The sequence below is a fragment of the Anser brachyrhynchus genome (assembly GCF_964034855.1).
Source record: "Anser brachyrhynchus genome assembly, chromosome: 1".
NCBI classification, from domain to species: Eukaryota; Metazoa; Chordata; class Aves; order Anseriformes; family Anatidae; genus Anser; species Anser brachyrhynchus.
In genome coordinates, this window is record NC_137694.1 from 212,741,901 (window position 1) to 212,769,428 (window position 27,528).

General features: G+C 53.5%; 3 protein-coding genes across 3 annotated transcripts; all 3 read right to left on the minus strand.

The window, feature by feature from the left end:
- Positions 1–802: 802 nt before the first annotated feature.
- Positions 803–4,367, minus strand: LOC308187860 (ubiquilin-1-like). Its single transcript, XM_080576252.1, has one exon. The coding sequence runs from the start codon at positions 3,431–3,433 to the stop codon at positions 1,664–1,666; it is 1,770 nt and encodes a 589-aa protein (XP_080432378.1). The 5' UTR covers positions 3,434–4,367; the 3' UTR covers positions 803–1,663.
- A 3,643-nt stretch (positions 4,368–8,010) lies between these two features.
- LOC308182309 (olfactory receptor 52B2-like) lies at positions 8,011–9,851 on the minus strand. Its single transcript, XM_080566702.1, has one exon. It carries the CDS (start codon positions 9,106–9,108, stop codon positions 8,152–8,154), a length of 957 nt encoding a protein of 318 aa, XP_080422828.1. The 5' UTR covers positions 9,109–9,851; the 3' UTR covers positions 8,011–8,151.
- A 4,375-nt stretch (positions 9,852–14,226) lies between these two features.
- Positions 14,227–19,554, minus strand: LOC308182265 (olfactory receptor 52B2-like). The gene is made up of 2 exons (XM_080566542.1): positions 19,387–19,554; positions 14,227–17,702 (listed from the first exon to the last, which is right to left on the minus strand). Exon 2 carries the CDS (start codon positions 17,663–17,665, stop codon positions 16,691–16,693), a length of 975 nt encoding a protein of 324 aa, XP_080422668.1. The 5' UTR covers positions 17,666–17,702; positions 19,387–19,554; the 3' UTR covers positions 14,227–16,690.
- Between the last annotated feature and the right edge of the window lie 7,974 nt (positions 19,555–27,528).

Genomic DNA, 27,528 nt, shown 5'->3' on the forward strand with positions numbered 1-27,528 from the left:
GGGAAACCTGGAGCCGGAGGAAGGAGACTCAATGCTTGGATGCAAGGGCAGAGAAGGGAAGGGCAGGAGCAGAAGGGGAGGGAAGGGATGGGACTGGAGCAGAACTTGGCAGAGGGGCTGGAGGGCAGGGTCTGGGCTGATCCTGACCCTGCTCACCCAGGGCAGGCCTGGGAGAAGGGATGAAGCTCCAGACAAGCACATCCCCAGCTGCTCCATCTCCCTAACACCACAGTTTTGAGTCATTATAGGCAAGTCTGCAGCATCAAACCTCAAACCCCTAAAGCTCCCAATCAGTTATCATATTTTGTATTATAAAGACAAGGCTTTAAAAGGCATTATGGCTGCATATGGCACCACCCTGTGCACTGCCTCAGGCTCACACACAGCAAAGCAAAAGGGACAAGACTTACAAAGTTATCTTAATCCCTGGTGCTGTGGATGACATTGGGGAAAGCACAAAGGGTTTGGGATTTGCTAATCAGAGAAACTCTTACCTAGTGCATGAAACTAAAAACTGTGCAACGATAGGTGGGTAGAAACCAGCTGTGAACATATTCAGGATGAAAAGCTAGGTTATAACCATCATGGATAGTTGCCATAATCCTCACCATAACCCTTGGACTTCACTCCCAGAGGAGAAGCAGTGGCAGAAATGACAAATTGACTTTCAAAACAGTTTGCTCAGCAGAGGAAAAGCTGATGCCTGCAGTGGCAGGGATGAGGCTGGGTGGCTCAGATACTCCCTGCCTCTCTCCTTTAGGGCCTTTACAAAAAAAAAAAAAAAAAACAAACAAACAAACAGCTGTCAAAGTGCCACCATTTATTTTGGAGTCCATATGGGAGCCATGCTCATTTATCATCTGGTCTTCAGCATTAGTGCAACAAAGCTGGTGAAAGGTCTAGAGAACAAGTCTTATGAGGAACGGCTGAGGGAAGTAGGGTTATTTAATCTAGAGAAAAGGAGACTCAGGGGAGACCTTATCACTCTCTACAACTACCTCAAAGGAGGTTGTAGTGGGGTGGGGATCGGTCTCTTCTCCCAAGCAGCAAGCAATAGGATAAGAGGAAATGGCCTCAAATTGCACCAGGGGACCTTTAGGCTGGATATTAAGAAAAATTTATTCACTGAACGGGTTGTGGAAGAGGCTTCCCAGGGAAGTGTTTGAGTCACCATCCCTGGAGGTCTTCAAAAGACATGTAGATGTGGTGCTTAGGGACATGGTTTAGTGGTTGACCTGGCAGTGCTAGGTTAATGGTTGGACTTGATGGTTTTAGAGGTCTTTTCCAACCTGAATGATTCTACCATACTATGATCTCCAGAGCTCGGTTCCTAACCTGTAAAAAATGTATATTTTACCATTTTACCTCCCTGGTGTCTTTTGCTGGCATGTTTTTCACCTGCATACACATCTGGACTCTGTATCTATCTTATCATATCTGTAAATGGGTAGCACCGCATTCAGGTAGGGCCTTCACTGTTTCACAGCACAGAACACCTCATTTCTGAATGCAAGATGTCCTTGCAGCTAAGAGGGAATTAATTCTCATAGATTGAAGAATGCTACAGCACACAACTTCTTAGTATGCACCTTGCTACCTTTAGTGTACGACGAGACTGAAACGCAATCATCAACAAACAAGGTTCATCATTTGGATGAACCTGTTACGGTATCTTGTTTGATGACGGTGCTTTTGCCAGTATCTCAGCTGCTGCATTGATCTCACCTTCTGCATCCATCAGAGCCTGCAAGTTTGCACGTTGGTCCTGGAAGCCCATGGCATGGAGCTGCTGCATTTGTCTCTCATATCTGATCTGTGGTTCTTGCTCGTCCATCTCTGTCTGGTCTTCTTCTTCACCCTGTTCTGACACCAAACTTACATCATCCTCAGATTCATTGCTTTGTGTCGAGTCGTCCATGCTTTCCAGATCCAGCTCCACGTGCGAGTCCCCCAAACTCAGCATGAAATCTGGTGCCTCTGTGGTGAGGATCTGTAATCCCAGCTGGACCTGCAGCAATGCCTGCAGCGCCCTGGGGTTTCTCAGCAAGGATGAAATCTCAGCATTCTCCATCTCTGGTGGTAGCTGCTGTGCACTTTGATCTTGAGGTGGAGAGTTTTCATTTCTTGATGTATGATCGCTATTCAGCAGCATTTGTGCTGGACCGTTGGGGTTTGTTAACGCATCCTCCAGGTTTTGCATGAGTTCTGCGTTTCCTGTTAGCTGCTGGACCATGCTCTGGGCCTCCCCTGAGTTGGAGACCACCACACCTGCTGCAGGACCCAAACTCAGCACAATAAGACTCTCATCTGTGCCGCTGTTTGCCAATCGTCCATCGCAGTCACATACATTATCACTGGCTCTGTTGGACTGCAGAGCCCATGGGTTGGGTAACGGCCTCCGATTTTCTGTCCGGGCTGGTAGCTGGGCTCCATTCAGGGACAGGTTACTGTCTGGTGCAGCAAACAAGTTGTTGCCTATCTGTGCCTGCACAGCATCCAGGATGGGCTCCTCAATTTCCCTGTAGAGCTGCTCCAGAGCACTGTACCCACCAGGGATGCTTTCGAGGTTGTTCATGGCCAGATCATGGTTCCTTACCATCTCCTGCATTACAGCAGGGCTGCTGTAGGCCTCTAATATTTCCCTTAGAGTGTGTGGGTTGGTGAGAATGTGACCAATCTCGGGATTTTGCTCAGCCAGCTGCTGCACCTGAGGGTTGGACATGATGATGTCCCTGACAAGGCTGGCGTTGGCAAGGATGTTCTGCACAAAGGCGCTCTGCGCCACCTCGCTTATCAAGCCATGCACAAACACATCTTGTCCTTCAATGCTACTCACCAAGTCCGACACATCTGTTGAGTCCAGGCCTAGGATATTTACACCTGTCACCCCAAGGAGGAACCCTTGCAAAAACGTGTTGTTGTTGATGGTGTTCAGATCCAGCTCTGAACTGAGGATCCTAGACATGAGTTCTTTCATGGTCCGCACCGCTATTTCCTGGCCAGACATCAACAGCTCAGACAAATTCTGATGGCTCAGGCCTGGGTTTTGCAGATCAGATATGCTTTCCAAGAAGAACAAATTGGAATTACTGCGGCTGGGAGGCTGCATCAGGGTGGTTGCAGCTCCTTGATCTGGCAGGCCCTCCTGTGGTCTCTTTTGGGACCTGATGACAAGGTGGATGCTGGCCCCATTGTGGACTCCGTACTGGCTCAGAGTATCTTGATCTTTGAGGACTTTTCCAGCAAATATCAGCACCAGGAGATTAGGGGGAGTTTTAAAACGCTTGGCAATGTCTTCCTTAAACTCCTGGATGGTGCTGCTCTGAGCAACCTCAAACTGCTCCTTCTGTTTGAGGGTTTTTACAGTCACTTTGATGATATCTGAGGAATCCATGGTGACAAGAGGCTGACTATCCCCTTTGCTTTCAGACATGGTGGCTTTGAGATCGGGGCTGTGCTTCAGTCTGTCAGAAAGCAGAGGCACTGGCAGAAGGTGGGAAGCGATGGGGGGCAATGGCTGCCAGCTGAAACAAGGGGTGGTCGTGGTGCCTGCTATGGTGACAGCTTCCAGGAGGGAGCAGTGACAAGGGGACAAGGACCACCTCTCCCCACAGTGCGCCCAGAGTGCACATACCAGCCAGAAGTTGCACAGCTGCTCCCCTTGCTCAGCGCCCCAGGGGTCCCCCCATCTTCCTCGTCCCGTCCCCTTGCCCACGCAGCCCTGCCACGCTGCCAGCCCCGTGTTGTGACATCACGCTGGTGTCAGAGTGACCAGCAGGGCACGGTGGGGGCACCTCCCCTGGAGACGAGCTTGGGCACCCTCACCTCTGCCATGCACAGCCAACGGGGTCTCAGGGACACAGGGAGACTGCAACACAGGAAAATTTGGGCTGAGAAGACTCCAGGACCACTTCCACCACTTCAGTGCACCGGCCCGGCGCAGGCTGGCCCCACCAGCCCTGCTGTGACGCTGCCAGGACCGCTGAGCACCCCTCCCACCAGCTTTGCTTCAGGAACACACTGGTGCCTGCCAGCCTTTGTGTCCCCCCGAGGCTTTGCTGCCAGCCCTGTGTATGCACACCCGGGTCAGCACTGTCCCCCCACAGACTCTGGCAGTGCCACCTCCATGCCAGCCGCCCCTCTGAGTACAGCTGTCGGAGCAGGGCACACCCCCCTTCCTCAGCCCGAGCCCGGGGCATCCTCCCCTCTTCAGCCGGGAAACACCACCACCACCAAGTGCACCTCACTCAGCTGCGAAAGCCAATGCTTGTTTCAAAACAAAGCCAAAAGGAGGTAAATTTCTCCTTTCATCCCATTCTTTATTTCCCGCTTATGTGGTGCTTGGAAAAACTTCTCACTGTTCCCAGGCTGCTGCTCCATTTCTTCACCAGCAAACTTCAGAGACTAACTTTCATAGAGCCAGTATGAAAATCCAGGTGCATATCAGAACAACAGCTTCACTCGTTGAGTCTTTTTTTCATAGCCTTTAGGTTATTTGATGTTAATATCAATTTTATAAATTACAAAGTATTTTTTTAACTAAAAAAATAAAAAAAAAATGTCATCCATTTGTAGAGCTTGTTTCACACCTGAAGGACACTAACCATGTCACCTGGTAACTCCCTGAAGGATGCGGTATGGTTTCTGCTTCTGGACAAAATGCCAGGTGAAGAGCACGTCCAGAGCCCCAGCACGCTTGCTTGCAGTAACAGAGCTCCTCTGCAATTATTTGTTTGATGAAACTGTGCTGGCACACACACCCCTACTGGCGCCAGCTTGCTCTCTCCATCACTCCACTGGCACCCATATCCTCCGATTTGCCACCACGCAGCACAGCTCCATGTTAAAAGGCTCACACAGCTCACCCATGCTGCACCCCCTGGAGCAACCTGGCAGACTCACAGCTGGGATATTCCTTCCTATCCGCATCCCAGATTTATCCTAAATGCCAATAATGTGCCTGTGTAGTGCCTCTCCGCTAATAAATCAGGAGATAAGTAAATCTGGGATGAAACTTAGAAGGATGGACTTTCCCAGCCACTCTTGCATTTCCCTCCCCATTAAGGAGAGCCCTTAACCTAAGCAGCTTTGGTTCTTCCTGGAATTTAATTTCTGGAGCTTGCTGGTCTTGGAGGCTGTCCCAGGAACTGCCTGTGGTTTTACAGCATGTTAGAAGCTGTTGCTCCTCCTCAGACATTGTTCATACCGGAGGGGGGGCAGGAGGGAGGATTTTCTTGACCCAGAATTGCTGCTTGCAGCTTGTGCAGAGTTTCTGGTGCCCCCAGGGCCCACAAACAGCATGAACCATGGAACCGACTGGTGCTTCCACCACAGGGAGCTGCAGACCTTGCTTATCTGTGACCAAGCCTGGGAGGTCTTTGTGTTACAGACTGCTGCCAGCCCTTCTGAGTTCCAGGTTTGCTGGAAAAAAATTGTCATCCTCTGTGTGATTTTTTTGCTGCTCCGCATCCTCGGTGGAGAGCGCAGACAGTGCCGCCTGCTGGGACCCCCACGGCAGCAAGGGCATCATCCTCCTTGTGGGGATGAGTAGCCATGGGGGGATGCCGTGACCTGGTGGGACATGCTCCAGGAACCTTCTGCCACAGCCGTCTCTGCTCCCACCCAGGACGGTGCTCGAGCAGCAGCCTGGCCCCAGCAGGTGAGCGGTGCTGCTGCAGGCACCTCCGCTGGCACCCGCGGCGCTGCTGCTGGCGCAGGGGCTGGTGGTGCTCAGGGGAGCCCAGCTTTGTACCAAATAACTTCCATTCCACATGGGCATATTATCTGGATTGGGATAGTCACTGCTGGAAAATCGACTGTTGCTCTCAGGAGCTTCTCACAGCAGTTAATTATTCTCACTATTCAAAATAAAGCTCTTACTTTTAATCAGAATATGTCTGGCTTCATTTTCCACTCATTCAAATTCATCCTTCTCAAGGGCATTACAATGATGCTCAGCATCAGATGGTTTCTCCTGGGACAGCCATTCTGCAGTGAAGATGCCTCTACATCTCTTCAGGAGTTAATGTTTTGCTCCCATTACAGATCAAGTGTTTTCTCCAGCACTCGCACAATATGTCTGTTGTGCCTCCCTCCCCTCCAGACATCTCTGCTGTCTTTCAAGTCGTGACCCCAGAGCAGCAGGCAGGACCACAGCACCACTCCCACCACGAACCACTCCAGCCCCTCGCTGAGTGCGCAGCCCACCTTCACCTGCTCCTCCCTGGGCAGCCAACTCAAGGCTGAAGCAACCTGTGGGATCGTGTGAGCCACAGGCAGGTGAGCCAGGCTAGAATTCACCTGCTTGTCTTTCACCAAGCCCAGCAATGGGGATTTTTTGGGAAATTCATGTAAATATGTCGCTAGTCAGAAGTGCTTTTTTCCCTGAGCTTGTGCTGTGCAGACAGCATCCCTGCAGTGCCCCAGCCACCAGAGCAGAGCTCTGGGTCCAGCCCTTGCCCTGCACTGCACTGCACCCCATCAGCGCTGTGCCTCTGATCATTGCTGAGGCTGCTCTCCTGCGCTGGTCAGGCGGCAGTTTGGCTCCTGTGGGTTTTGGGATGAAATGTCTCCCCCCAGACTCACCTGCACGGAGCACCCACCATGGCTAGCACAGGTGGGCATGGGTGGGTCTGCTCAGTGGGCTCCGAGGAGTTGGCTGTGACACCCAGCAGTTCCTAGGGCCGAAGGTTTATTTCTCACAGCCTTTAACTCAGCTGGGGTCACCCCACCTCGTCTTTCTCAGCACAACCCTGTGAGATGCCCTGCTTACAAGGGGACACTGAACCAGCTCTCAGACGTTACTGTTGCTGAGCAAAGCTGCTCAAAGTGCTGTTTTCTCCCAGTGCTCTCCCCCTCATTTTGTCCCTGTCTTTATCGCAGGGCCCCTCTGCAGCTGTTGCACAGGGACTGGGCAGTGCTGGGGAAGGAGCGGGGTCCCTCCGGGAAGCCTCCACAGCTCCAGCCTCCCTGTTCCCTCCCCACCCCAAGGAGGGGGCTGCAGCACGCACGCATGGCCCTTCCCAGCCTCCCAACAGTTTTCAGAAATGTGCTGCTGGGGACTGGCGGAAGGATGTGAGAGCAGGCTGAGAGGAACACAGACCTTCATCGCCACCAGCGCCCCTGCACGGCTGTGGGAATACCCTGGGACTTGGCCTGTCGGCCAAGCATCACCCAAAGAGCCCCCACCAAAGTGCTCCTTCCCTCAGCCCCCCGCGTTTCCCCAGAGGGGAAGGGGCTGCAGCCCCTTCTCTGCACCTCCTGAGCATGACTTTGCATCCACCTCTATTGACTTGGCCGTGTAACAGCCTGTCCTTTGTCAACAGTATGGCCATGTTGGTCTTTGCATCATCTAAAAACCTCATTAGCAATGATTTTATACTTGTTTTTACACAACTGATAAAAATCATACGTAGTGTCAGACCTGGTGTCCAATCTCTGCTGAATCTCCCCAGAAATATATGGAAAACAAGCTCTCAGTGGGGAACTATCACTGCATCAAGACTCTGCAGTTAGCCAAACTCCATTAACAACTTCTTTATTTATAAGTAGGCATATCATTTGTTTCTTTGACTATCTGTTTGTTACAATGACTTATTTATCTGAATGTTGTGGGGAAAAAAAATATACTATGTTATTCAGCCCTCGGGTAACTTTATCACGCAAATACGGAAGTCATTGGAAAATGAAATGACATGATTCTATGGAAACTAAGCATCAGAAATAAGTACTGATTGCCACTGATTGCGTTCTTGCCTTTTCGCGCTTTATTGATTAAGTCTCATATTCACTTTTCCATTACTTTATTTGGAGCTGATGTCAAACTGAGCAGTGTCAAATTCCTCTGATCATCCCATTTCTCCTTTTTAGTACTGGAACATGGCAGAAGGAGTTGCTTTTCTTCTGTTTTTCTGAGCCTGGCATGAACTGAGGAAGCCTTGCAGGCCTGGTGGCTCCTCCACCAGCCCCTCTGGGCTGCCTGCCCACGAGTCACCTGGACCTGACCCCAGCTCCCAAAGGCCATGGACGGGATAAATGCAGCTGAAAATGTAAATGAAAATACTGACAGGCAGAGCCTGCCTTGCGAAGTGCACCGTGATACTACACAGCGTGAGGAGCTCTGGAGGTGTTGCTGGAGGTGCCAGTGAACAGCTACGCCCCCCTGCCCGAGACCCCCAGGCTGAGGAGGTGAGCCACGCGCTCCCGGATCGGCCGCGTCCTCACCCCATACACGATGGGGTTGAGCATGGGCGGCACCACCACGTAGAGGTTGGCCAGCAAGATGAGGACATGTCGAGGGACCTGGTGGCCAAAGCGGTGCACTAGGAAGGAGAAGAAGGCCGGCATGTAAAACATGGCAATGACGCAGAGGTGGGAGCCGCAGGTGTGCAGGGCCTTGGGGGAGGCACGTGAGGAAGGCAGCCCCCAGAGGGACCTGAGGATCAGCGTGTAGGACACGGCGATGGAGACCACGTCCAAGCCGGCCGAGAGGAAGCCTGCGGCCACCCCGTACCAGATGTTGATGGAGATGTCGGCGCAGGCCAGGCGGGCCACGCCGATGTGCTCACAGTAAGTGTGCGGCATGATGCTGTGCCCACAGTAGGGCAGCCGCTTGAGGAGGAAGATGGCAGGGAACATGATGCAGAAGCTCCTGGCCAAGGCCACCACACCGACCTTCACCACAACGGAGCGCGTCAGGATGGCCGAGTACCGCAGCGGGTCGCAGATGGCGATGTAGCGATCAAAGGCCATCGCCAGCAAGACGGCCGACTCCGCCACAAAAGCAAAATAGACGGAGAACATCTGTGCCAGGCAGCCATTGAAGGAGATATGGGTGGAGAGAGACCAGAGAACACCGAGGGTTTTGGGTACGGTGGCAGTGGACAACAGCAGGTCGCACACTGCCAACATGCACAGGAAAATGTACATGGGCTGGTGGAGGCTGTGCTCCTTCACGATGGTGATCAGCAGGACAGTGTTCCCAAGGAGGGCAGCGGTGTACATCAAGCAGACCAGGATGGAGATCCAGGTGTGAGACTTCTCCATCCCGGGTATCCCCACCAAGATGAAGAATGCAGGGTGAGACCCTGACAGGTTCGTCACCAGCATGACTCAATGCAATGCTTCAAGTTTTTTCTTGCTTGCTGTTGCTGTGTAATTATAGGAAGAAAGGCTCTGAGAGCAGCTAAACAGTGCCCAGGATACAAACAGGAGCTGAGCTCGTGAGTATCACTGCTCAAGGTTCAGACACTTACCTTATGAACCATATTTTGTCCAGAAGTGCTAAATACTGGGCAGTTTGGGCCATCAGGGTTTCCCTCCATTATTCAAGTCCCCTCACTGGAGCTTGGCAGCCTCATTTCTGGTCTTTGAGTCTTTGAAGTTAGGAGAATCTTCTGCCTCCAACTGCCTGCAGCTGCTGGGAACTAGAGCAAAATATGCAGAAGATGTGCTCCTGAGTCATCAGTCACAGGGATGCCTCTCTGGGAGACATTTTTGGATAGGATCATAGTTTATGTTGTAACTGAAAAATCTTCAGGGTTGGAAATATTTTTAGGAGAATTCCCTACTCTCCTATGACTGCCACAAATGAGGCATGTGCAGTGTCCATCCTGCTCAGGGATCCTGTTTGAAGAGCACCCAGCTTCAGGGAGTCAGAGTGGCTTGGAAGCTACCGATGAAATCAGGACACAAGGAGCCTGGTTCAGTCCTGTCCTTCCTGGCTGCCCGTACGAAAGCTCTGTCCGTAATTCTGTAATGGCATGAGCTCGCTCCTCTGCACGCAAGGCACATGAAAGGCAGGGGAGAGCCCTTTCCATCCCAAATGCTCTGTTTCATGAAGGATCCCCAGACCGCAGTGTCTGCTCAGCCAGGTATCTGGAGAAATCCTCATCAGATAAACAAAGATGCAATTAAAAGCCACGCGCAGCAGGGCATTATTATTATCAAAGTGTCGAGGGTCTGAAGGGACTTTAAAGTGCCACGAGGAGTAAGGAGCTGTGTGTCAGGGGCTTCCGCCTCCTGTCTTATGCCCACAGAGCACAAACTAGGGCTCTGAGCTGCTGTTGGTTTGCAGCGTGCTGTTGAGCCAGCACTATGAACAAAGAGTGATACCTTCTGAACCGCCTGGCACTGGGGACTGCTATTTTAGAAGATATGGAAAATTTACAGGTGAACTTCTGCAGTAGCTCCGAGCCAGTGCTCTTCAGGTATTAGGTGGTCACCAGCCAGACCCCACGCTGTCCTGCAGTGGTTATACTGTGTCCAGCACTGACAGTTGTGCTCCTAGCTCCATCCCAAGAGCACTGTGGTTGTCACCAGCTTGTTGTCCCCAGGTAGTGCTAATTGTGTGGGGACTGCACGAGCCCTGAAGACCTCTGGGTTGTCCCCAGAGCAGCCTTGGTGAATCAGCTGAAGCATCACCCCCCCTACCCCCCCCCCCCCCCAAATATGACAGCTTGTGCAAAATCACTGCCTTCTCCTGGCTCCTGAAGGCTTCCCAGGGCCATAGGATCATAGAAACATAGAATCATTATGGTTGGTCCAACTGTCCCCCAACCACCAGTATCACCCACTAAACCTAAGCACCACGTCCAGCCTTTCCTTGAACACCCCCAGGGACGGTGACCCCGCCACCTCCCTGGGCAACCCATCCCAACGCCTGACCGCTCTTGCTGAGAAGAAATGTCTCCTCATTTCCAGCCCGAACCTCCCCTGGCACAACTTGAGGCCATTCCCTCTGGTCCTATCACTGGTTACCTGTGAGCAGAGGCCGACCCCCAGCTCCCCACCCCTTCCTTTCAGGCAGTTGCAGAGAGCAATAAGGCCTGCCCTGAGCCTCCTCTTCTCCAGCCCAAACCCCCCCAGGTCCCTCAGCCGCCCCTCACAGGACTTGTGTCCCAGGCCCTTCCCCAGCTTCGCAGCCCTTCTCTGGACACGCTCCAGGGCCTCGATGTCCTTCTGGTAGCGAGGGGCCCAAAGCTGAACCCGGCACTCGAGGTGCGGCCTCACCAGAGCAGAGCCCAGGGGGACGATCACCTCCCTGCTCCTGCTGGCTGCACTACTCCTGACACAAGCCATGATGCCGTTGGCCTTCTTGGCCACCTGAGCACACTGCTGGCTCGTGTTCAGGCAAGCATTAATCAACACCCCCAGATCCTTTTCCTCTGCACAGCTTTCCAGCCACTCTGCCCCAAGCCTGTAGCGCTGAATGGGGTTGTTGTGGCCAAAGTGCAGGACCCAGCACTGAGCCATGCTGAACCTCATCCCTTGGCCTCTGCCCATTGACCCAACTTGTCCAGATCCCTCTGCACGGCCTTCGTACCCTCCGGCAGATCGACACTTCCCCCCAGCTCGGTGTCATCTGCAGACTTACTGAGGGTGCACTCAATTCCCTCATCCAAATCATCAATAAAGATATTAAAGAGGATGGACCCCAACACCGACCCCTGGGGAACACCACCGGTGACTGGTTGCCAGCTGGATTTCACTCCGTTCACCACTACTCTCTGGGCCCAGCCGCCCAGCCAGTTTTTAACCCAGCAAGGAGTGTACCTGTCCATGCCATGGGCTGCCAGCTTCTCCAGAATACTGTGGGAGACCGTGCCAACGGCCTTGCTGAAGTCTAGGTAGACTACATCAACAGCCTTTCCCTCATCCACCAGGCGGGTCACCCGGTCATAGAAGGAGATGAGGTTGGTCAGGCATGACTTGCCCTGCAGGAACCCATGCTGACTGGGCCTGACCCCCTGGCTGTCCCACACATGCTGTGTGATTGCATTCAAGATGACCTGTTCCGTCACCTTCCCTGGCACCGAGGTCAGGCTGAGACTTCAGTGGCCATAGAGGTGCCAGCAGGGGCAAACCAGGTCCTGTCCGTCACGTGTGAGTTTGGAAGTCATTGCCACACCTGGGCTGAACGTGCTTCAGGTGAGCAGGTCCTGTTTCAGCTTTTTGTGGCACACAACGGAGAATTTGGGAGCTCAGAGGTGGAGATCAGCAAACATTGCTGCTGCAAGCTTTTTTAGCTGATTTTGTCCTCATTTCCAATGTTTCCTCATTTCCAAGGAGAGCAATGGACTTACTGGACTGATGTTTCTGCTCCAGAAACCTGCAGAGAGACCCTGGGCAGACTGGGCACTGGGGTCAGAGGAAGAGCCGCCTCGCGCTGCCCGGGACCCCTGGGGACCAGCAGGGACTTCCCATACATCACAGCAAACCAGTGAAGGCAGGACAGCTTACGAGGATGTGCTGTGTATTGCCTGCCAGTTATGGACTGTACTGGGGATTTTTATTAATTAACATTTGCTAATCATAATGATGATGGAGGTGAGATGCAGTAAAACCGTTAAGCTTTGCCACCCTAATTTATTACCCACAGCGATCTGCAGATGAAGAACAATTAATAAAGCACCATTGTAGACGGCAGCAAAAGGAATGGAAATGTGGTACTTAAACAGAGAACACTCAAGGCTTTGTTCACGCTGAATGCCGTGCTTATCTCGGCCTCCGTTCCGTGAAGCACTCAAATGCAGCTGAAGAGCATTCGCAATAATAGCATATGCTTAGGGCTTGACTCAGCACAGACCTGAAGCCTGGTCTCAGTTCGGGCCCGTGCTTGAGTCCCCTGAGCATGGAAGCCTGGTAAGCCTGCCCACACACTCACTGGGGACTGTCTCTTCTAGTGACTCCATTGACTTCCTCTTATGTCCCAAAGTTTTTGAGATTTCATTTACATTTTACGTATGCTACAACTACAAACAACTTCAGCCAAAATCACTTCCTCCTCCCCAGGAAAGGGTCCCTGCAGTCCCAACATGCCTACAAACAGCCCACATCAACTGAGCTAAAAAACAAAACAACAACAACAACAACAACAAAAAATAGGTCTGTTAAGAGAAATTAAATTCAAAGTGCAGAAGTTCTGGCTTCACAGTTCCTGTGAGTTATTAAGCTAACATTTTAACCATGTTAGTAATATAAATCTTCCTGATCAACGGGCTAATATCCCATTATGCATGCCCTTTGGACATTAATTGCTGAGCTGGTGATTCATTGACTCAGGGACATTTTCCCATGCAGGCTGCTCCCTGACCCAGCCACCACATCCATCCAGGGAGCAGAGCAGTGCCAGGGCTGGGAGCTTCAAACTGGGTCCTCACTTGTATTAAGCTGTTCCTGGAAAGCCAGAGAAGCAGAAGGGTACAAGGAATGAATTCACCTGGTATACACAAAGCCCATCCCTACCTAGCTGACTACTAAATCCAGGTGAAAATGCGGGTACCTGCAGGAATGCCTGCCCCTGAGGGGTTTCCCTGAGCGCTGCAGGACCACGCGCTGGAGCGGTCCAAGTGTCAGCGGGTCCTGAGATCAGTGATGTTCTGGTCACTGGGGTGCCAAGACCCAGCACGTGGGCCAGCAGTTGCCTGCTGTTGATCCCTGTGTATTTTCTGTTACTCATACTTGGTTTGGAAGCTCTTTGAAGCAAGTCTATTGCTTTGTGTCCCATCTGTGCAGCACCTGCCCAAGGCAGTGCCACCTCCTCCCTAACTCCAGGCTGTTGGTGTTGGCATGAGGCTCCTCCTGGACATTTATAAAGGGGCCCTTCACAGCACCACTGCCTGGTGTGCTTTGAGCATGCACGCTTGTTGTGCTTAGCATGTACATTTGTTGTGCCTAGCGTGTGCTTAAGTTCCTCAATGAGGGAAGGCAAGAAAAGGGAAGCAGTGAAGAAGGCAGCAGAAATAACCACATGAGTTGGACCATGTAACCAAGATACCATGGTGCAGAATTGTCTTTTAGTATTGACAAATTTGGGTGGCAGATAACTGCTACTCGAGCTGATTAGAAAGCTTTCAGGAGAAAACAGCAGCAGAGGGCTGCTTTGTCAACCAGTTCTTGTTTCTGGGTAGGAAAGCAGAGCTGGAGGAAACCCCTGATTCAGCAAATAAGTCTCTTGCTGTCACGAGCTTTCCAGCACCTCACCACAGCCTCCAGTCTGCTGTAACACCTGCGACTGCCCCAAAGACCCTAAAGCATCTCATTTCAGCCCAAATGTATTCATGTTCTGCCTATACCAGCTTGCTCTCCTGACACATTGCCTTTGAGACAGCTCTGTCTCCTATTAGAAATCATGTGGGCTGCTCTGTGCAAATATTCTTTCCTTTTGCTAAGAGAGACACATACATATTTTGAGGACATTAAAAAAAGCCCAGGAATACAAACAGCTTTTTAACCAGCTCCGTTATCATCACTGTTAAGCAAACAGATCTAGGTGAACGCTTCCATTTCCGTTGTGCCTGTCACAGGGTTCCGCAATTTGATGAAATCAGAGAATACCCAAAGAAAACAAGAAATATGCTGAAAGAGTAAAACACTTTTTTTTGTTTTAAATTCTGAAATTGTGATTCTTTCCCTCTCTTTTGGAGCTGCAGTTGTGCTACTGGGATGCCCAGAGCAGAGCAGGGTTTGGGTGGCTGCAGCCCTGTCGTCTCCTACGTCCTTCAGCCGTGAGCCAGCTGGGTCCTGCAGAGCTTCCCTGCTCCTGCTCTCAGCCCTGGGTGCTGGCTCGTGCCAGACCAGCCTCAGCCACTGGCTCCTGGCCCCTCGTGTGGGGCACAAGATTTTGTGGGGCAAACAGATAAGGTGAGCTCTCCAAGAGAGATGCCTCCGGCGTCCAGGCATGCGGCCACCTCTGGGGAAGCTTCCCCAGGTCTGGAGTGGCTTTGCAGCACGGTCAGGCTGTGGTCTTGGCGTGTGCCCACTGCCCTTTTGCTCAGGCATAAAAGAATGTTCTGCAGAAACATGGGATGGTCTGGTCCATTGACACGAGTACACCAGACACTTCTTCAGGTCCTACAGCTGACACGGGGCCAGAGCATGCCAGATCCTAGCACTGCTGTGGGAACTGGACTGCAGAGTGTGAGCCTTCAGGCATTACTGAATTACCCAATTACTGCATTTAAAAGACTGGCAGTTTCCCAGCTGAGGAAGGCTGTCACTGGCCAGACTCAGGAAGCCCCTGAGCTCAACAGCGGCACTAAAAAGTGCCCAGACTCCCCTGTCTCTGAGTAATGTGTATGAGACATGGAGTAGACAATAGGTGCAATGCAGAAAGGAGAACCAAGTGTTTATCTCAACTTCCCACCCAGTAAAACACAAAGGAAAACATGAAGGAAAGGTCTCCAAGCTCTGGTGCAGCCCCTCCTCCTCCTCATCCCAGCGATGCTAATGGGTTACGGCAGTTTTGGCATTTAACTGCTGAGCCAGCACGGCCACCAGGACCCTGCTGTGAGGATGACAGAGGACCAGTCCCATCCTGGCTGAACTGTGGCTGCTGCTGTCGGAGTCACCATGGTCCTGCACTTCATAACAACACGACAAAAGCCCGCCTTGGAAGTGGTGCAGAGCACACTGATCTTTCAGCGGGAGACCTGAAATTCCAGCAAGCTTCCCCCTGAGGTCTGCCGTGCTGCCTCCACTCCCTTCTGCCCATGGGACCTTCAGCAGTGCCCGTGCTCACGGCACCGGGATGAGAGCCTCTCCTTCTGACTCTGCCACGCATGAGATTCACCGCAGGGGAGGCAGCAGATGAGTTTGCCCTGAAAGCCTGCATTGCTGTCTTTGCTGAGGAAGGAAGAGGTAAGGAAAAGGGCTCTCCTTGCTGATCAGATTGACAATGAAATTACACTCTGATTGTACACAGGTGTGCAGAACTGCCCTGCTGCTCCTCCAGCAATACCTAGTGCTCACTCTGTGTCTTTTCATTGAGGCAGATTGCCACTGGCTTCAGGTAAAACAAGGTATTATTGACAGCCTTAGGTAGACATTGGATAACAAGGCATTATTGATACAACTGGTACACCAATGTGAGGAACAAGAAGAAGTTCAGCAAATCTCTTTTGGTGTTCAAGGATAAATCAAACGTACAGCAACAACGTGGTGGGTCATCAGACAGCAGTACGGGCAGGAAAGGATCTCGAAGTGTGCTGTACCTCACACTGGGCACTGCAGCAGTGCAACGTTTTTGCAAAGAGAGAAATGTTCCTATGGGATGTGTGGGGTGTGGGAGACCATTGTCCCTCTGCTGTCCGTACTAAAGCCTTGAATTCAGTTTTGGACATTGTGGTTTAATGGATGTTTCCTTTAAACACAGGGCAATAGAGCCCATCCAGACCTCACAGGGCTCTCAGCATGTAAACACGTTCAGCAGTGGGAGGTTCTGGGGTCCCTCTGCAACGCAAGCTGTGCCTGTGAGGACAGGAGGGCAGATCGTTATCTGCACCACGGTAAGCAGCGCTGCGACCATCCTGTGGTGGGTGGCATACCAGGCTCCGCTCTGATGACCAGCTCATGGTCTAGGCACTAACAAGTGAAGGAGCAAACAGAAATGAAGCTGTAGGACAGCAAACAAAATAAGGCAACGGTAAATGAGCAAGCACGAGTCTTGATGCTCCTCACCTGACCTGTTTGCCCCAGTCTCTGCCAGATGGAGCACTCAGGGGCAGCATCTTTAGGAGAAACCAACAGCAATGAACAGGCTGATGAGCCAAGCTCGTGTTTCCAGAAACCCCATCACCCTCAGCTTCTCCAGAACCTCTTAGGCAAGTCTGTTCCTCCAGGGTGAGAAGAGCAGCCGCTCCTGGCCCTGCAGTCCAGACCCCGTCCTGCATCCCCCTTCCCTCTGCCATGCTCAGCAGTGGCCCCCGCTGCTGGGGCAGGGGCACTGCCCAGCGGGGCAGAGGAGGCGGACCACGCGCTCCCGGATCGGCCGCGTCCTCACCCCGTACACGATGGGGTTGAGCATTGGTGGGACCACCACGTAGAGGTTGGCCAGGAGGATGTGAACGTGACCCGGGATGTGGTGGCCGAAGCGGTGCGTGAGGAAGGAGAAGAAGGCGGGCATGTAGAACATGAGGATCACGCAGAGGTGGGAGCCGCAGGTGCTCAGGGTTTTGAGACGGGCCTCTGGGGATGGCAGCCGGAAGATAGCCCTGAGGATGAGCACGTACGAGACAGCAATGAGCACGACATCCAGGCCGGAGGAGAGAAGCGCCGTCGTCAGCCCGTACCAGACGTTGGCTCTTATGTCGGCGCAGGCCAGGCGGGCGATGCCCATGTGCTCGCAGTAGGTGTGGGGCATGATGTTGTGCCCGCAGTAGGGCAGCCGCTTCAGCAGGAAGATGGGTGGGAACATGATGCAGAAGCCCCGGACCACGGCAGTCACTGCTATCTTCCCAATCACTGAGGGCGTTAATGTGGTTGAGTACCGCAGGGGGTCGCAGACAGCAACATAGCGGTCGAATGCCATAGCCAGCAGGACAGAAGACTCCACAATGAAGCTGAAGTGAGTGAAGAACATCTGAGTAATGCAGGCATCAAATGAAATTTCTCTGGCACTGAACCAGAAGATTGCCAGCATCTTGGGCACTGTCGTGGTCGAAAGCATGAGGTCAGAAACAGCCAGCATCGCGAGGAATAGGTACATGGGCTCATGGAGGCTCCTCTCCGTGATGATGATGAAGAGGAGGACAGAGTTACTGAACACTGCAGTGATGTACATCAGACAGAAGGGGACAGAGATCCAGATGTGGGACTCCTCCATGCCTGGGATGCCTGTCAGGACGAAGGTGATGGGATCAAAGCTGCTTTCGTTGAGCTCATACATGGTGCTGCTGTGCCCACTGTCAGTATGATTCTGCTATCTATGAGAAAGACAACAGGATAAATGCCTGGCAAGCCAGGTGTTGCTGGCAAGCCAGCAACATGCTGCAGGCCAGCCCATGCCCACATCCAGACATGATAAAACCAGTGCATGCAATGTCCTAATTGCAACTGAGCCGTTCATGATGCCAGGGCCTCACTTGGTGCATTTCGCTGTATGGATGGATTTATTCGTTATTCCCCATCAACCCTGATGAACTGTGTCTGCAAGAAAAACATCTCTGTCCCTCCTCTTGCACCGTGCAACAGGTCAGGTCCTATCTATCTCTACTTTATGCGCTATCACAAAAAGGCTTGTAAAGTCACCATTATTTGCCTAGTCACAGCCAGTGGGCTATGTTCAGCTTTGTTTGTAAAATAATAGTGTCTTGATCTGTTCAGATCAGTGACCAGTTCATTTCTGAGAACTCCTTGTAGAAACTGTTAAAACTGGCATAAAAACTGTACTAGCTCCAACATGGCTAGGTGTCTTGGGTGTGACTGACATACAACATGACATGCCCCTCGAACTTCTGCCGGACTTGTTTCTCCCCTAATTTCCACCCATAGAAGCATGTTTGTCTATTTGCAAATGATGCAAAGTGCTTTGTTTTTTTAACAAGAGTGCCTCCTGCTCATCCCACGGGGATTACAGAGCCAAAAACAGCAGACGAGGCACTGGACAACCTCATCTATTGGGTGTCATCCCTGCCCATGGCAGGCAGGTTGGAACTAGATGATCATTAAGGTTCTATGAAAACTGATTTGATTTGGACCAAAGCTAAACCTTCCATCTTCAGACACACTTGTAGTTAGTTTTGTTTTTATTCCAACTGTGGGTATCTGAGTGCATGACATGTTAGTGTTTCTCAGCATTTTCATGAGGAAGGGAAGTTGTCCTCTATGAGCCAGAAGTCCAATGAAAGCATCAGTCAGTATAGAGACCTCCAGCACATCATGAATATTTATCCAAATACTTCTTCCATTACTAAAGTCACGTAGAATCACAGAATGGTTTGGGTTGGAAGGGACCTTAAAGATCATCTAATTCCAACCCCCCTGCCATGAGCAGGGACACCTCCCACTAGATCAGGTTGCTCAAAGCCTCATCCAACCTGGCCTTGAGCACTTCCAGGGATGGGTCTTCCACAGCTTCTCTGGGCAACCTGTGCCACTGCCTCACCACTCTCATGGCAAAGAGTTTCTTCCTTATATCTAATCTAAACCTACCCTTTTTTAGTTTTGTTTAAAGCTAATCCCCCTTGTTGTATCACTACGCTCCCTGACAAGAAGTCCCTCCCCAGCTTTCCGGTAGCTCCTTTTAGGTATTAGAAGGTTGTTATAAGGTCTCCCCAGAGCCTTCTCTTCTCCAGGCTGAACAACCCCAACTTCCTCACCCTGTCTTTGTAGGAGAGGTGCTCCAGCCCCTTGATCATCTTTGCGGCCTCCTCTGGACTCGTTCTAATACATCCATGTCCTTCCGGTGCAGGGGGCCCCAGAACTGAACACACTAATAACTCAACAGAGACAGATAAAGATAGGCTAGGTCTAGAATAGTAAATTAAATGAACCTGGGAACATTCCTGGGCACCAAAAGCCTGCCGGTGCCCGAATGCATATGGTCAAAGCAGTCCAGCGAGCCCTTACGCCTCCCCTTCCGGTGGTATGGAAACAGATTTCTCTCACCTGCCAATTTACTGCCTCTGGTTCTTTCCAAACAGGAATGCGGTGCCCCAGGCGCCGATGTTAGCACAAAGCAGTTCACCCCAGCAGCCCCAGCACGAGCGAGGAGCTCAGCCCCAATAGGCACGGGGCAGCAGGGGGACCTTCCCCATCCTGAGCTGCAGCAGGAGCATCAGCCTGGCAGCTTGTGGGCATTTAAACTGCATGTGCATTAAAGATTAACCACAGGTAACGCTCTTGAGGTGAGTCAAGACATTTCCTGCTTCTCCATCATTTGCATTGCGAGTGTTTCCATGCTCTCCCTGCCCAGGCACAGGCTGCATGGCAGACTGACAGCAGAGCCGGCCGCGTGCCTGCAGCCAGGGAGCTGGTGCCCAGGTCATGTTGTGTCCCCCATGGAGCAGCCACTGTCTTGTTGTGCTGGTGAAACCTCCCAAAACAGGCTCTGAGCTCTGCCTCCCATGCCCCGTGCCTCTGTGGGAGGGGTTCCTCCCTCAGGCTCCAGCCCTTGGTCAATGATCTACAAAAGCCTGAGAGTGGCCGCAAGCACCAAGCTGGCTTGATCGCATTGCAAAACAGCAAAGGCTGCAGAGATTTGTGCCCAGGTTGAACTGCTGGACTGAACTGGCACCAACTGGAAACTCAGAAACACCAGGACTGCATAATTTGTAATACACCATTACTGCAAAGTCATTTTTAAAGAACGTGTTGGTTGCGAAGAAGGAACTGGAACAACAGCTCTGTTCAAAGGATGCAAAAAAAATAATAATAAAAGATTATTTGAAAGTCAGATATTGCCTGCAAACAACATGTCAAAGACCCATCAATGCTGCAGAAAAATGGGTCTGAACTCATAGGACTCTATGAACTGATTATTTCTTTCCACCAAGAACCAAAGCAAAATGATTCAGAGTAACTGTATTTTTTTGGATGAAATCAAGGAGTATGAATTCTTGGTCTGCAATGAAACATTCATCATTCAGCGATGCTGTGCTCCGTTTCACTGCTGCGGTGTCTCGGGCTCAGAACAAAAGGTAACCGGGGCGGGCAGGCAGCTGGGAGCTGCCTCCAGTGTGTCAGCGGTCGCACGGCGCAGGTCTCCTGCCTCCAGCAAGCTGCCCGGCCCGGCCACAGCCCGCGCTGCATGAGCCGCGCGCCTCGTCCACCCGGAGAACACCCGGAAAGCTCCAGGCGCTGTGCACGCCGTCAGTAATGCCTCGCTTAGTCCTGCCCAAGCTGCTGCCGGAGTTGGCTCAGGAAGAGGGGTCTGCTCCTGGAGCACTGCAGCAATTCCCAGTTTGGGCAGGGGCTTCCAGGACCACCAGGGCTGGGAGGGGTCGGCCCCGCCAGGCAGGGCTGTGCTGCCGCCGGCTGCTGCTGGCCCCTGGGCGTGGGGATGGGGGCACCGAGAACCTCCCGCCACGTCCCAGCTGCTGCCCTGCTCTGTGCCGGACCACAGTGTGTGGCGACCGAGGACGTCCCAAGGAGACCCCGTTTCTGCAGGAGTGCTCCAAGGCTCCTGAACAGCTCAGTGTCTGGAAGGGCTTGTGCCAGCAATGTGCCCGTTCCCGCTGGCTGCTCTGGTAACGCTGATCACGCTCCCATCAGACCATGCCTTGCATCTTGGCACCTGCACGTGCAGGAGTTCTTCCAAGCCCATGTGGCAGGTTCATCTTACCAGTGCGTGTTTTCTAATTTCCTTTTATTTCTCTCCCTGTGGTTTCTACAGAATAAAGCTGGGCAAAGCTGTTCAGCCTGAAAGCACAGGGCCTGTGAGGAAGAGCCACGCCACTTCCCAGCTCGTGGAAATGGGCATTCAGCACACAGAGAGCACAGCACCTGCCCAGCCCCGTAGCAGCACTGTCCCCCTGCTAGCCCAGGTCACTGTGGCTGTTTTGAGCCCTGCAGGGGGGAGCCCTGGGGGATGCTTTCACCTTCCCCCTTGGTGTCTTCCTCCTGCCATGAGCAGCAGGGTCTGCAGGCCCCCCCGGGAACCCCGGTGCTGTGTCAGACCCTGGCAGTTTGGAGGGATGATCGCACCAGGCAGAGGTGACACAGGCGCGTGCTGCAAAGCCACACCTGAAAACGTTCCCTTACAGACCTGTGGGCAACCTGCAGACTCACGCAAAGAACTTTTGTATGTTGTTCAGTGAAGTAATGTGGTAGAAGGATTAAGATAAACCAAACTAAGTTTGTTTTCACCCAGTTCATAATATAATTGTTAAATATCTTGCTGGGCAGGTATTGCAGACTCCACAGCAGCAGGGGGATTCAAAACGAAGCTACAGAAGCAGTTGTCACCTGAGCTCTGATCGCAGTGGAGAGTTCTGGATGGGCAGCAGTGTCTCATCCTACAGGGCAGTGCAGGAACACGATGCGGGCATGGGGGGCTGGATGCAGTGCTGCACCCCAGCTCGTCCCACCCGGTGCCTGGGGCAGATCCTGGCACGGCACCTGCGGCCAGACCTTTTTGGCCGTGCTTGCTGGGCACTGGAAGATATTTCTCTGCATCACTGGCAATGCAGATTTGCAGCTCGTGCACATTCCCGTGCACTTATCACTGGTGCAGACACACAGCCAGGAGGAAATGCGCTCATGAGCACGGCTCTGGGCTCTCAGTTTTCTAAAAATTCCTGCAGATAAACAGCTTCTTCCCTGCTATGTACCTCCTGCTGTCACCAGGCTGGGGCAGGGGTGACAAGTGCGGCATCGCCAGCAGCTCAGCTGCAGCACCGAGCAGCCAACCCCTGCAGTGCCAGCCGTGGAGCACGGGGCCTGAGGACGCTGAGGCACAGCCAAGCAGAACGCCACCCCCGGCCCCTCGCTGGTGCACCACTGGGGAGCACTTGTGCAAAACAAATGCCACCGTCCGCTTCCTTGGAGCACATTCCAAACCCACCGCACGCCTTGGTTGTACCCAGGGCCCATTTCCTATTGTGGTGCTCTGAAATAAAGCCCCTGATGAGCTGTCCCAGGCAGGCAGCTCCTCACGCAAACCTGGCAGGCTCAGCTGGTGCCCGCTGTGCTGCGCTGAGGGATGTTGGCTGATGGAGCAGGCACAGAACAGGAACGGGCCCTGCTTCTACCATACCTGCTGTGGGGAATCTCTTCCAGTTCCAGAGCTTGGTTCACAGCCCTTTAATTCAGGAGGAACTTTGGCCCCCACCCAGCACGAAGTGCTCTGAACACCTTCCCCGCACCCTGCAGCACTCCCAGCAGCAAAGCATGGAGCTTGCCCACGCAGCCACAGCCCTCCTGCCCCACAGGGCCTTTGGGCTGGCCCTGCAGAGGGCAGTGATGGGAGTGCTCGGGGGTGCATGAGACATCGCCTAGTTGCAGCAGGAGCCTCGAGAGGCTGCTTGGACCCGGCCTGCTGCACCCGGTCTGCTGCATGCCTGCTTCGGGCTGTTGCTGTCGAAGTTTGTGGAGAAAGCTCCGTGCTCACTCCTCAAGGGTTGGAACAGGCACAGGGCAGGAAACCCTGGAAACCCTGCTAACTCCCGAGTGCCTTGGGAACATGCTGTGGATTTTTCATAGAATCACAGAATGGCTCGGGTTGGAAGGGACCTCAAGGATCATCCAGTTCCAGCCCCCCTGCCATGGGCAGGGACACCTCCCACCAGATCAGGTTGCTCAGGGCCTAGTCCAACCTGGCCTTGAGCACCTCCAGGGATGGGGCATCCACAGCCTCTCTGGGCAACCTGTGCCAGTGCCTCACCACCCTCATGGTAAAGAATTTCTTCCTTATGTATAATCTAAATCTATCCTCTTTTAGTTTAAAACCATTACTCCTTGCCCTGTCAGTACTGTCCCTGATTTCTGGATGCTCTCTTTACGGAAGGAGCAACAAGCAGATGGTGAGGTGCACGGTCTGGGGACAAGGCTGAGGCTGTTGCCTCCTTGGGATGTGGCCAGTCTGGGGTTTCCCCTCATCCCTCCCATGCCCGGGTCCAGTCGATGTCCCTGCTTACTGCTTCCCTGCGGATGCAGCCTGGGCAGACTGAGACCCTGCACAGCCTGCAGACGTGGGGATGGTGGTAACATCGGAGCCTCTGCAGCTCCTCTGGTGCACTGAGCTTTGCAGAGGCCATCAGCCGGCATCACGCTGGGGGAGCCACGGCCCCTCCAGCCTTGCCAGGGCTGAGCAGAGCGGGGCTGTGCACCCAGCTTCCTCCCCAAAACCTTGGCATCACGAAGCAAGAGTTTCACTTTAAAACCCCTTTATCTTTGGTGGGATCTTCCAGGGCAGGAAAAGAATATATCCTGCTTATCACACTTTGTCTGAAGGGCTTTATTGCCAGAGAAGACAGCACTTGAGCAGTGCCCTGCATGGACATCGACCCACCCCATCCCTTTAGGGCCCTTTTCCCCCCCGCCAGGCACCTCTCCTCCCCAGCCAGGTAATGCCTCCCCATGGCTTTGGGGTGAAGGGGAGGCGCTGGGCTCCTTGGAGGGCAGTAGGAGGTCACAACAAACACAGTAGTTATGGAAATTTTCAAAGGGAGTCATGCCCAGAATTAGAAAAAATGCTTTTGTCTCTCTTCGTACGCATTGTGCATTTCAACATGCATCACTCAGATTCCCCTCACTCCTCATTTTAGGAAGGAATTTGCATTATGCCAAGCTAACCATGGCACAAGTTGGGTTTCCTCCAGGGTGGGTATCAGTCTCTTCTACAGCCAGTAACAACAGCTGCCCTTCCTGAGCTGCCATTTCCCAGTGGAGAGCGAGCACCAGGGCGCCGCAGTTGGAGGGATGTGCTGCTGCTGCACCACAAACAGGCGAGCTCTGCCTCTCCTGCCCCCAGACACGTCCATTTGCCAGCAGCCTGCTCTACAGACACTGCCTCCCCACGCTCGGTGCCAGCAGCTGCAGCAGAGCAAGTGGCCAGGAGTCCTGGAACAGCCCCCACCTGCCCAGCCGTTCTGCATCCCACACCCTCGTGGGCACTGGAAGGGTGCCCAGCACCAGGACAGGGGGCCCTGGGCCCAGCCTGGAGGCCGGGAGGTGCCCTCTGGGCCCCAGGCAGCGCTGCTGTGCCGGGCGGGTGCCGGAGCCCTGGCACAGGCTGCCCGGAGAGGGGCTGGGGGCTCCTCCGCGGGGTCTCCGGCAGCCGCCGGGACGTGGGGCTGGGCGAGCGGCTCCGCGGGGCCCTGCTGGGGCAGGGGGCGAGCAGCGGCACCCAGGGGTGCCTCCAAGCAGTCTGGGATCCTGTGGGGCTGCTCCTGGGGACAGTGCTCCCTGCTCCAAAATCCAGCACCGTGGGGATAGAGGATGGGGAAAGGGCAAGGGTCAGGGCCCTGGAACAGATGATGCCCAGAGGGTGAGCACACAGGGGAGGCCCCGTGTCCCCTGCTGTCCCTGCATGGGTCATGCACAGGGATATCTGTGGGACCCCTTGCGTCTAGGCCACAAGGGGCTTGGCCAAGAGCGGGGCAGAAGAGCTGCTCTGTGAGTGCTGCAGCCTCTGGAGCCGGCACCGTGCGTACCAGTCTGGAGAAACGCTGAGTGCTCAGGAGAGTGGACTCTAGAGGTCTCTGCGAGGTAAGAAATGCCGCAGAGCCAGCAGCCCGTGGAGACCCACGGCCCAAGCTCAGGGACGGACCCTGCTGCAGTGGGACCATGGCAGCGGAGGCTCCAGCCGAGATGCAGTGCTGCGGTGGGGGACTAGAAGAGAGAGTGAGGGGGCTCCACAGCCTGGCATGACATGGGGACACCAGCCCCCAGGACATGATGGGTTTCCAAGGCACATACATCCTGGTGCAGGCCCTGCTTGGACCCTCGTAGTCCTCGCTGGGATACCTCAGGTGTGCAGAACACGTTGCAGTGAGCTCTGACTCGTCAGACTTTGGAAGCAGCCTGTGAGCACTGCCACAGCTCTTCGGCTTCCAGCCTGGCTGCTCTATACTGCTCCCCGATGGCACGGCACAACCTCACACGGAGGCATGCATGTTGACCAGTGAAGGTCTGCACATGGCTTGGGCCCCAGGTGGTTCAGACCTCTCCTGGGGGCTGCCTGTGATGCACCGGGGCATCTCTGCAGGCCCACGGGCTGCGCCCAGGGCCGTGGCCAGCCTGGGGGCACAGCAGCTACCAGGAGGCCCCACTCTACTGCTCCCACTTCACATCCCCCCACCGTCACTGCAGCTTCACCCTGCAGCAGGGCTGTGGGGACAGGAGCAGGCCCGGCAGCTCGAGAGCGAGGAGGACGAGGAGGACTGACAGGGTCGGCACAGTCCATGCTCCCTGCCCGAGATCGGCAGCCTCACCTGCTCGCTTTCCCAGGCAGGGCTCAGCTGGTTCTCACCGGCTACACTAACACAGCTCATTGTTTGGAAGGATTTTTAATTATTACTATTCATTGCACAGTCTTTTTTCCTCCCAGCACCTGCAACTCACAAGGCAGGGACAGCAGGCGTGTGACGCTTTCCTTCCCACTCCATGGTGCACCATGAGCACAGAAATCACGACACTGCCCTGGATGAGACTTGGTCCCTCTGCTGTGGCACAGTCCCAGCTAAGGAGAACCGCACTGGGTTGATGCTGGTGCTTTTGATGTTTCTTTTACATGCTTTTGCTAGAGGGAGGGGAATCATTCACACCAGAAAAGATGCTCAGGAGGAGCCCCGTCTCCTGCTCCAACACCAAAGCTGGGCTTTACTGTTCTGGGGAGCAACGCTGGAATCCTCACTCAGTGCTTGCCCAAACGCACAGCGTTTGTTTTGTGTTTGTCTTTTCAACTACAGAAAATCACTGAGCAACCACTAGTATGTATTTAACCTTTAAGTGTTTTCTCCATGGAAGAAGAACACAGTAAGCGAGGGGAGGCAGAACATGATGGTCACAGCTCATAATAGCTCAGCAGCAAACACTGCACATCCTTGAGGTCAAGAGAACAAAGACGCAGAGAAACAACAGCACCAGTGCTCCAGAGATGCTATTTTTGCTTTCAGGATCATCTTCCCTATGAGAGCTTTGCCTGCACGAGGTGGAGAGCACGCAGCGAGAGCGAGTGGACACTGGGTTGGAGGGCAGGGCTGTAACCGGCAGAAGTTCAGTCTGTTCTGACCTCGGCACTCACAAACTGCCACAGCACATTTATCACCACCTTTACCATGAGCTAAAAAGGTACAAAACAACAGTCGTGCACTATCGAAAGCAGCCAGCTGATGACATGAAGCTTTGATTCATGCAGCACCAGCAAAGCATCACGCAGTGGCACCGTTCCTCACCTGCATAGGTGCTGTGGCCATGGCTGCATCTGCCTCTTCCCTCCCTCCTGTCATTAGTTTCACTCTTGCACATGCCTGCAGATAACTCTGTCCTCCTCCCAGCAGAGCCCAACGCAGCCAGGAGCCACAGAGAGCCAAGGGCAAGGCTGAGCTGCTGGACCCCGTCCCCAGGCAGCACCAAGGCTTGCCTTCTGCATGTTTTACTGGCAGACACTGTGTGAGCAGCCCCCGAGCAGGGGATCAGAGCAGGACAGCTCTGCAGAGGTCCCCAGTGGCAGCAGGGCACCGGATTGCCCTGCCGCTGTCAGAGCTGCAGCCCTGCCCCAGTCCCAGCCTGGGGCCAGCTCTTCCTGGCAGTAGCAGAGGGGTAGAAGGAGCTTCCCCTGCCCATCTGTTGCTGGGGCTTTTCAGCCTGGAGAAGAGAAGGCTCCAGAGGGACCTCACTGCAACCTTTCAGTACTTGAAGGGGACTTATAAAAAAGATGGTAAGCAATTCTTTGCTCAATATGATAATTACAGGACTGGGGGAAAGGTTTTAAACTAAAAGAGGGGAGATTTAGATTAGAGGTTAGGAGGAAATTCTTCACTCAGAGGGTGGTGAGGCACTGGCACAGGTTGCCCAGAGAGGTTGTGGATGCCCCATCCCTGGAGGTGTTCAAGGCCAGGTTGGATGAGGCCCTGAGCAACCTGATCTGGTGGGTGGTGTCCCTGCCCATGGCAGGGGGGTTGGAACTAGATGATCTTTAAGATCCCTTCCAACCCGAGCCATTCTGTGATTCTATGACCTGTGGGGCTGAGGCGTCACTGAGGCCATCACCCTGCCCGGAGACATCAGGGTCTCACAGCAGGTGATTCCAGCTCTTCCTCCCAGCGCTGAGATGCATGGGGATGCTCTTGGGCAAGCTGCAAGCAT

What these genes read in the sequence shown, in the direction of transcription:
- LOC308182265 (XM_080566542.1), bottom strand. Translation starts at nt 17,665, where the DNA reads ATGTATGAGCTCAACGAAAGCAGCTTTGATCCCATCACCTTCGTCCTG.
- LOC308187860 (XM_080576252.1), bottom strand. Translation starts at nt 3,433, where the DNA reads ATGTCTGAAAGCAAAGGGGATAGTCAGCCTCTTGTCACCATGGATTCC.
- LOC308182309 (XM_080566702.1), bottom strand. Translation starts at nt 9,108, where the DNA reads ATGCTGGTGACGAACCTGTCAGGGTCTCACCCTGCATTCTTCATCTTG.